We start from the raw sequence: 10976 nt of genomic DNA, 5'->3' as shown, positions 1-10976 counted from the left end.
ACAACGTGCACCACAACACACGCACTGGGCGCACGTTTACATACACCATCACGCATGCACGCACGCATAATAAATCGTAATAATCGCTATCGGTGTTGTCGTGTAGACGCTACATAATCGATAACTCGAGTTAACGGCTTACTCGAGTTAGGTTCGTCGTGTAGACAAAAGCTTAAGATTCATGCACGTTGCACGTCCTCGCCAAATTTCTTTGGGCATGTACGCCTGAAAAAATATCGGTAATTCTGTAGGGCCGTGCTCCGAACGATCTAGTTAGTACGGCGCAGAATTTTAGGGCATCAACGGACTCCTGCACTATGGTCGAATCAGGGAGTCCGACAGTAAATAAGAGAGTATTTGATCCGGACGTGCCGTTAATTTCGGCGACCTGGCACTTTACCATTTACCAGAACGGCCCACGAACTGTTACCATCTTGAGCACACTACCTGTTATTGGACCTGTATAATAGACGAACATAATCGATCGTTTGGATAAACCTCCACACTGTGTTATTGCTTTGGATTTCTGTGGTTGAGGTTACTATAAATATTGTCTGGAGCAATATCTATACCAGCTTAGCTTACATGACTCATTTTACAAGTCGATTACGCCCTAGCATCAAAACTTTCTCGCGGAAACTGTCTGCTGTGTGTGCATGTGTGGTGTATGGGCTGCGCTGTGCGCCCTCTGACGTCACGGCAAGCTTGCTACATATTTAGCCACGAGCCTAACTTGCCCAGCAGCAACTCGCACTGAGACTATTGCTGACGCAGGTAATAGGAGGTATAGGTGCGGTATTTCTGTTATTATATGCCACAGTAAAGACTCGGAGTGGTCAGTTCGTCCTACGTGCCTATCTCGATAAACAGGTATGCTGTCAGTATATGACATGCAGCCATATCAAATAATTCAGTGACCATGGATTAGTTTTTTCAAATACTAGTCATTAACAGACAAATGATCATTTCACGGCCAGCCGTGTGACCATCATGAGTCGCTAGCATCGATGGTCCTATAACTCGGCATCTTGCGCTGTGCGAGTAGCTGCTGACGCAACGTAGAACTCATTGTTGCTTTTAAGAGGACCGATCTGATCGAGAAGCTCCACCACTATCCTAGCGGTGAACATCGCTGTCTCGACATCGGTCTCCGGCCATGTTAACCCGTTTACCTCGGCTTCGGCTATCCTCGCGACATGCCGAAGCCGTTGTGTCTGCATATTATAACAAGGAACATTCAAGAGAAACGTAAAAAGTGTCTGTAGAAGTGTCCGCCAACACCAGTGTGACTATGTTATTGTATCCCCCGCAACGATGAGGGTGGGGATACTATGGTTTCATGTCTGTCCAGCCGCCGCCGCTGCAGACACTTTCCCTTCCGCTCTATAACTCGACCCTTAATTGACCTAGCGCGACCAAACTTGGTATACTTAGTACTTACACATCTTGGGGAGAAGGTGTGTCACGTACCAAAACCAGGTCGCTGCGACTTTTATTTGACTTTGACCTTGATCATATTTCCCTTCTGCTCTATAATTCGGCCCCTAATTGACTTAGTGCGAGCAAACTTGGTATACTTACACATCTTGCGGAGAAGATGTGTCGCGTACCAAAACTCCACATACTACAGTGACCATGACCCTGTATATCTTGAGATTCAGAAGTAAACCTTGTATGTTGTAACACCTCAACAGCTTTATTATCCCTGTTTCTCTGTGTGCTAATATAATTACTATACTTTGCATACATTGCCATTATGTACTGTTTCCGTGTAGCACAGTATTATACACTAAAATTCTTTTTATAGTGTGTTTTTACCACTGACCTAGTTTAACCTTGACCGTGGACTTAGTTCGTTTTCCTCTTCAGCCCCATAGGGTAACCAAATTTGACATACTTGCACATCTGAAGCAGATGAGTTGTGTAACAAACATTTGTCTTTGTGACTTATTTCACTTTACCTACATTGTACGTCCTTACGGAGATATTTCATTCAGACTACATCGCGGGGGATACATGTAGTTGGTGACAACTGCCGTTTCTAGTTTAACTTGGAATAACTATTGGGCTTCCCCCGTGTAAGTCTCTCAAGTGGCTGTAGTGGCTCGTGAAAAATTGCTGAAATGTTGTCTGTACGAGCTAATTTGAGTGAGTTGACAAGTTTATTATAGCAGAAGTAAGAGTGATTGTAAGATTTAAACAGCCACGTATGGTGATTCCCTTCAGTAGCAACGTAGAAATTTTCCTTTCATTCTAATTTTGAACCAGGTGAGTGAGTTATTTCTACAACATTAGAGTAAAAATTCGTCTCTTATCTCTGTTCAGTTTACATAGATACGTGACGATTTTAGGGTAAAATGCCTGTATGCGGTGATGCAAAGCCAGCAGGAAATGAAGAAACGGATCATAAATCCAGTGATAGGCAGGGAAGTAGAAGGCAGGTGCAGGCATCGTTACACGTCAATGCAAAGCTGGCAGGAGTAGAACAATCTCACAGTGACTGTCACACACATTGCAAGAATGGGGAGACGAGTGGACTGTGCAAATACCCACTGGTCGATTCTGCCCTTCCCAGGAATGAAGTTACCATGGCAACCAGCACCTCACCAATAGAGGAAATTGATACGAGTGAAGTTACTGATACATACTGTTATACAAATATGTTGATGATGTGTACTTTGCGAATGACTCTCGCAAATGTCAAACTTTAGCAGACACACAGACGGATTACGACACTAGCTCCCCATCGACTGTGATTAAAGTCATCCCATCAACTACTGAAAAGTCTTCTTTGAAAACTCAGCCAGATATGTCATTTTTAGACAGTATTTTCTAATAGGAATTCTATATTTATCTGATGTATGCATTTTCTATGTGGGTTCATCAGTAAATTGACATTTATATATGTCTTACTTAAATCTCTTTCATATAAATGAAAGTATCAATGACACCGTAGCTCACCTTGGGTGTGATAGAAGAGGGAGTGGGGATATATAAAGCAAGAGTATATATGGGAGAACTCCCATTAATGATTATATAGCATATCTCCCATTATATACTCTTGATAATGATATATATGCATGTTTTGGTCGAAAATAAATGTTTCAGATCTGAAAGTCTAAAATCTTGACGAGAGATGGTGCTACGCCTAAATGATCAAAATTTTGGTTGTCAAATATTGCGCAAATAAAACAAGTGCCGCGGAGCGACAGCGCTCATCTCACGTCTACTGCGGTGACTCTGTGGTGGAGTGGTGGGATTCTAGTAAACCCTGTTAGTCCCAAATGTGTTCACATACGTGCCGAAACAGTGGAAGGCACAGGGATGGTATCAGGAACCTTCTCGAAGGAATGTTCATTGGTATCGTTATGAAAGTTGCCACGAGATGGCGTGTACGTTTAGGTGTCTTAAGATTAAAGATGGAAGCTCCCATCGTACGTAGTAGCAACAACTATTTGCAAGACAGAATAGGTAAGCACTCATCCATTTACCTCAGTTGCACGTCTGCCAAATTTTCTTTGGGCATTACCTGAAAAAATATGGTAATTCTGTGAGGCCGTGCTCCGAACGATCTAGTTAGTACGGCAGAATTTTCAGGGAGTCACACGGACTCCTGCATATGTCAAATCAGGGAGTCCGACAGTAAATCAGAGAGTATTTGACTCCGGAGTCCCGTTAATTTCGCACCCTGCACTTTACCATTACAGAACGCCCACGTACTGTTAAACCCATCTGAGCCACACTACCTGTATTTGGCACCTGTATATGAGAACAACATAATCGATCGTTTGGATAAACCTCCACCTGTGTTTATTGGCTTTGGATTTCTGTTGGTTAGGTTACTATAAATATTTGCTGAGCATATTATACCAGCTTAGCTCTACATGATCATTTACAAGTCGATTACGCCCCTAGCATCAACTTTCTCGGGGAAACATGTCTCTGTGTGTGCATGTGTAGGTGTATGGGCTGCGCTGTGCTCCCTCCTGACGTCACGTGCAAGCTTGCTCATATTATAGCCACGAGCCTAATGCCCCCAGCAGCAACTCGCACTGAGACTATATGACCGCAGGTATAGGAGGTATAGGTGCGGTATTCTGTTATTATATGCACAGTAAAAGACTTCGGAGTGGTCAGTTCTACTGTGCTATCTCATAAACATTGGCTGTAGTATATACATGCAGCATACTCAATAATTCAGTGACCATGGATTATTTTTCAAATACTAGTAATATAACAGACAATGTCATTTCACGCCAGCGTGTGGACCATATGGTCGCTAGCATCATGGTTCCTATAATGTGCATCTTGGCTGTCGGAGTAGCTGTGACGAACGTAGCAACCATTGTTGCTTTTAAGAGGACCGATCTACGAGAAGCTCCACACTATCTAGCGGTGAACATGGCTGTCTCCGACATCGGTCTCGGCATGTACCCGTTCTACCTCGCTCCGGCTATCCTCGGCGACATGCCGAAGCCGTGCTGCATCTTCATACTGTTCGTGATGAACTTCTTCGGCAAGATCTCCTACACGAACCTGCTGCTGATCACCGTGGACCGCTACCTGGCCGTCACCCGGCCGATGCACTACTACCAGATGGTGACGGTCGCGCGCATCAAGGTGCTGCTGGTGTTTACGTGGCTGTGGGGACTCGCGCTCAGCAACGCCGTGCTCGTCGGCGAGCGCTGGTTCCCGGAGAGCGGCTGCTCGTACGAGCTCGTCGTCGGCAAGGGCGCCATCTACTTCGGCACCGCGCACATCTCCGCCGACATGGTCATCATGTTCGCCGTCTACTCGCGGCTCGCCGTCATTGCTTACGGACACTGGAAGGTGGAGCCGACGGTTGCCGGCGGCAGCGCACTCACCAAGCACCTCAAGCTGACGAAGGTGTTTCTCGTCGTCGTCGTCTCGTTCGTAGTCTGCTGGAGTCCTTTCTACGTACTGACGCTGCTGGAGATCACTGACAACTATGCGGATAGAGTCGGCATCGTTCGTTACACACTCTACTGTCTTCCCCTCGTCAACCTGCTCTCGAATCCTCTGATTTACGCGTGGAAGATACCAGCGTTTAGTAAAGTATTCAAGGCTATTTTCATGTGCAAATATGTGTCTGCAGAGAGGCAAATCACAGATGGTGATCATCGGTCAGCAATTTCTAATACAAGTAATCAGCTGCGAGCAAAATAAAAATTGAAAATATACTCTGTAGGAAAATGTGTGGCATACATATTTTGGAAAACCATTTTCTATGAACAGAAAACTGTTAAAGCACAATTCATCTACTATATTCCTAGCATATATGCTTTTTATTGATTGAGATAGCAGCATGCTGCATGTTAGCAGTTGGTACAAGTTTTGTAAGTAATATGTTTGCTTATGTATAAAATAAATAGTATCAAAATTATTGTTAATGGTTCTGTTTATCTTTAATCCTTGTACTACATGTACTGTATAATTTACCATTTCTGTATGAAAAACTTCTAAACACATGCTATTTTTTCTAGGACACGGTCAAACAGCCCAAACTTTATATTACTAACCTTTTTTTGACTGTATGAATCTTCGTGCTGATAGTATAGTTACTTTTTACCTACAAAACTTACGTTGAAATTTTTTTATTTGCATTGATGTCGTACATATCTTCTAGCTTTAACAGGGATCACACTTATTTACAGTGCAAAGCTATGCGCCTACTACTTTTACAGGTGTTGTGCAGAACACTCGGCTCCTGTAGCGATAACATGAAGATATGCTTCCCGTCAGCAGGACGGCAAGCGCAGCTGATGGCAGTGTAGTGGGAAAAAGCGAAGCTAGGCTACCTGCATGGATGACCCAATCGCGAGAGTCACCGCTGAAAGAGCAAAGGAAACGATCTTGTGTTGTCGCTGTGCCATCTGTTCAACCTCTTGGTCGTAGATTTGTTAATTGCTCAAGTGATAATAGGCTAATAGCAATGACTTTTCTAGTGACAGGTAAGTGGTAGCTGGTGATATTGTTAGCATATTTGAACGTTCTTAGAATGAGATGAAGGCCATAGTTAATAGACACTAGAAGATAGTTGATAGCTTTATCACATCCCATGGCTTTCTGTCGTATATATGTAATACATTGTAATAAATCACTTCCCTATCCTCTGAAGTATCCCTGATCCTTGGTGTATAATAAAGTAATTCTTTTCAATCAAATTACAACAAGTATGTTTGCCGTATGCTCGGCATTTAGACCGACTGTTTATAGACAGTTAGATAGGATGCAGTTTGAATGTGTGTCAATACAAAGTCGTTGACCATTGCCAAAATTAGTTGTGATGAGAACCTGGTTGTAGCTATGCTATTATTATTATTATTATTAAATATCAATGGTTGATTTACACCATTACTGAAAGTTTGAAGCACGGTCATTATACATGCACACATATAAGGATGTTCCTTATATGCTTTAGGTGTTTGCCTGCGACCAGTGGCAGCCTACAGAGGACAGTACAGTATTTGCTGAGTGAGCAAGAACTAATTCAAGAGGCAGAGGCACTACTCATAGAGGTACTATACCAATCATGTACAACTGCTATGATTCCAGTGGCTGCATTCAGGCTGTATTGCTGTCACGATTCCACAACTCACACAACTCCCTTTCTTTATAGTGATAATGGCTACCATGGTCACATATAATGCGGCAAGATTATATAATTGGATTATATATTAATTAGGTTAACTACATGGCAAATGCATTAGTCGGTGTTCATATATAGGGACGCATAAAGGTGAATGCAGCCTGATCTCATTAACCTGCAGGAGGGGGACAAAATATTTACTTTTGGCTAAATTTGCTGCTAAAACTGGCTGTCAGATTGCAATTTGCATGACACCTGATGAAAGGCATGATATAATTACCTCCGCCCAACGGAGTTGGAGGAGGTTGTGATCACTCTCGTGCGTTAGTGTGTTCGTGTGTTAGCGTGTGTGTGTGTTCGCGCGATCGATATTAGCGTGTCGAGTCAGCAGCAGGCTAGTCAGTCAGCAGCAGCCAGCAGCGAGCGGCGAGCCAGCTCGTAACACATACATGTTACATGCTGGCGGAGGTATGCACCCTCCGTGAGTGCCCTCTGTCTAGTTTATCGTGTGCTCATTGTGCTGGCAGGTATTTCATTTACCTGTAGTGGGAAATAGTTACTCATGGAGCGCACATAAGTCCCTTCTTATTGGTTGCAATATATGTAAGGGGAAAGGTACAATAACTCAACAAATTTCTTCTAATGGGTGCAGCGAGGAGTTTCTGGATATTATGCATGTACGTCATTGAATGTGACACACTCACACAAACCAAACTATATATTACTAGCTATTACCCGTCCTCCAGACGGGTTTGATTAGGGTATGATTTGAGGAAGGCGGTTTAACCATTTTTATTTTTGAAAATATCATTCTGGTACTATACAGGATTTGGCCGTCCTTAATTACAGGAAAGTATAACATATCATACCATATCCAGTAAATTGAACATATTACGAACTAAATTATATATTAAGATATATAATATATGCGCAGCCCACGTTACCGTATTTACTTATTGCAGCTTTCACTGCACATGTACATATGCATGCGAAGAGGAGCAAGCGATTAGGAATATTATCATACCTATAGGCTATTATTATATTATATAATATCATAATACCTATATTATAAAAGGAACACTTCAAGAGTAAACTGTAAAAATCGTCTGTAGAAGTGTCCGCCAACAGCTGCCAGGTGACTTAATGTTAGTTGTATCCCCCGCGACGATGAGGGTGTGAGATACTATGGTTTCATGTCTGTGCCAGCCGACGCCGGCTGCAGATACCTTTCCTCCACGGCTCCTAGTACTCAGACCCTTATTGACCTAGCCGCGACCAAACTTGGTATAGCTTAGTAATTACACATTCTTTAGGGGAGACAGGTGTGTCACGTAGCCAAAAACCAGGTCCATGCGACTTTATATTTGGCTTTGACCTTGATTCACAATTTCCGCTTATCTGCTGCTATAATTCGCCCCTAATTGAACTTAGTGCGAGCAATACGTTGGTCACTACTTAACAACATCTTGCGGAGAAGGATGTTGTCGCGTACAGCAAAACTGCCCACATACATACAGTGACGCAATGACCCTGTATATCTTGGAGATTCCACAAAGGTAAACCTTTGTATGTTAGTAACACACTCAACAGATTTATTATCCCTGTTTCTCGTTGTGGGCTAAATAAAATTAACTATACATTTGGCCATACATTGCCATATCTACTGTTTCCGTGTAGCACAGTAATTTATACACTAAAATTCTTTTTATAGTTGTGTTTTTACCATGACCTAGTTTTAACCTGAAACGCGTGGACTTAGTTCACACGTTTCCTCTTCAGCCGCCATAGGTAACCAAATTTGAATACTTGCACATCTGAACAGATGAGTTGTGTAACAAACCATTTGTCTTTGTGACTTATTTCACTTTATCCTTACATTGTACGTCCTTACGGGAGATATTTCATTCCAGACTACATCGCGGCGGGATAACATGTAAGTTGGTCGACAACTGCCGCTTCTAGTTTAACTTGAGATAAACTATTGGGTCTTCCCCGTGTAAGTCATCCTCATGCTGCTAGTGGCTCGTGAAAAAATTGCTGAAATGTTGTCTGTACGAGCTAATTTGAGTGAGTTGACAAGTTTATTATAATGCTAGCTAAGTAAGAGTGATTGTAAGATTTAAACAGCCACGTATGGTGATTTCCGCTTCAGGTACACGGCTAGCAAATTTCCGTTTCAAATCCTCATAATTTTTCTGAACACGCTGAGTGAGTTATTCTACAACATTAGAGTAAAAATTCGTCTCTTATCTCCTGTCAGTTTACATAGATACGTGGACGATTATAGGGTTAAAATGCCTGTAATGCGGTGATGCAAAAGCAGCACGGAAATATGAAGAAAGGATCATAAATCCGGAGTGATATGGCAGGGAAGTAGAAGGCAGGTGCATGGCAACGTTACACGTCAAATGCCCAAAGCTGGCGAGGAGTAGAACAAATCTCACAGTGACGTAGTCACATCACATTGCAAGAGAATGGGGACGACGTGACTGTGCCAAAATACCACTGGTCGATTCTGCCCTTTCCAGGAATGAAGTTAGCCATGGCAACGAGACTAGCCTTCACCCAATAGAGGAAAATTATACGAAGTGAAGTTACTGATACATACTGTCTATAGCCAAAATATGTTGATGATGGTGTACTATTGGCGAGATTGACTCTACAGCAAATGTCAAAACTTTGGCAGACACACTAGACGGCATTAGCGGACACTAGCTCCCCATCGACTGTGATCTAAAGTCATCCCATCAACTACTGAGAGACAAGTTTTCTTGAAAACTTCAGCCAGATATGTCCATTGTTAGACAGTAATTTGTCTAAATAAGGATTCTATACTTTATCTATATGTATGCATTTTCTATGTGGGTCATCAGAAATTCTTGACATTTTAATGATATGCCTTATCCTTAATATCTCTTCATTTAAATGACAAGTATCAATGACACACGTAGCTCACCGATTGGTGTGATAGAATGAGGAGTGGGATTATATAAAGGCAAGCGAGAGTATATATGGGAGAACTCGCATTAATGATTATATAAGCATATCTCCCATTATATATCTCATTGAGATAATGATATATATGCATGGTTTTGGTCGGAAAAATAAATGTATTTCAGATCTGAAAGTCGTAAAAGTCTTGAATCAGAGAGATGGTGGCAGTACGGCGTGAAACGACGACTACCAGAATACGAATATTCTTATGGATTGCTAGTCCCACGGAACAGTTCTAGACACTTTAGTGCGGGCAAATAAAAACAAGCGAAATCATCAGCCTCGAACCCGGGCTCCCCTGCAGGATGCGAAGCGCTCATCGACTCACGTCTACTGCGGTGACCTGTGGTGGAGTGTGGATTCTAAGTAAACCCTGTTAGTCGCCAAATGTGTCACTATACGTGCCTGAAGACAGTGAAGGGCACAAGGGAGTGTATCAGGAACCTCTCGAAAGAATGTTCATATGGTAATCGTTATGAAAGTTGCGGCCCACGAGATGGTCGTGTAAACGTTTAGGGGTCTTAAGATTTAAAGATGGAAGCTCCCGATCGTACGTAGTAGCAACAACTATTTGCGAAGACAGAATAGGCTAAGGCACTCATTACCATTACACTAACGGCAAGCCTACAAGGCTGAAATAAGAGAGCTGCCACCTGTAAGCTAATTAACACAGGCAAAAACTACCACCAGTAACTATCACCACACATGCACTGGCAGTGGCATAAAGTAGCATGTAAACACCCAGCTGACAGTAAAAGAAAGCCATAGAAATTATAGCGATTTAGGGAGTATAAACTCTTCTTGCCAAACCAAAATTGTAATCTTTTGAAATTCACTGTGACAGTGTATGCCTCATACATCCAGGCATTTATAGATTCTACGCTAGCAAACCCGGCAGTCAAATTCTTTCTAACAGTAAACAAATCCATGTTTAACGCCTCATCTTGAGGTCAAAGGTGACCGACATTACTCTCGCATGTCAGGCGGAAAGTACATTTACGGTCCTTTCAACACACACGCCATAAAAATGGCTAGGTCACCGCTGAAGAGCAAAAAAGTTTTTCAACGCTACGTCGCGTCAGACTATTCTCTCGAAAAATGTCTAAAAATCTGCCTTGTGTCCATTGACACTTTGACCTGTGACCTACCTCCCATTTCAGAGCAGTGATGCTTTTCCTACCATGATGCTATACACAACCGACTATCACGAAGCCTAGGTCGAGCCCGTTTAGATTTGTGCTCGCGCGCGCAATTCTGCCATTTCCCGCTATACTTAAGTTAAGCGGGAATGTTCGCCCGTTCTTTATACAGGCCACCGCATCTTGAACGCTTTGAGCCTTTGAACCCCCAGCTTCGAACATCCTCAACTTTC

The 10976-nt window shown here is 42.7% G+C and overlaps 2 protein-coding genes and 1 long non-coding RNA gene across 3 annotated transcripts in view; 2 read left to right on the top strand and 1 right to left on the bottom strand.

Annotated features, from left to right (window-relative positions):
- The window catches only part of LOC106817596 (charged multivesicular body protein 3-like), a gene marked incomplete at its 5' end in the record, with an annotated part of 28170 nt that overhangs the window by 5611 nt on the left and 11583 nt on the right, over positions 1-10976 (bottom strand).
- On the top strand, positions 4198-5309 carry LOC106817595 (melanopsin-A-like). Its single transcript, XM_014822276.1, has one exon. It carries the CDS (start codon positions 4207-4209, stop codon positions 5185-5187), a length of 981 nt encoding a protein of 326 aa, XP_014677762.1. The 5' UTR covers positions 4198-4206; the 3' UTR covers positions 5188-5309.
- On the top strand, positions 5711-8940 carry LOC106817597. Its single transcript, XR_001395080.1, has 3 exons — positions 5711-5972; positions 6443-6539; positions 8898-8940. It is a non-coding gene; the product is annotated as an uncharacterized LOC106817597 (long non-coding RNA).

The sequence above is a fragment of the Priapulus caudatus genome, unplaced genomic scaffold (assembly GCF_000485595.1).
Source record: "Priapulus caudatus unplaced genomic scaffold, Priapulus_caudatus-5.0.1 Scaffold1785, whole genome shotgun sequence".
NCBI lineage: Eukaryota > Metazoa > Priapulida > Priapulimorpha > Priapulimorphida > Priapulidae > Priapulus > Priapulus caudatus.
This window is presented reverse-complemented; position numbering and strand designations above follow the sequence as displayed.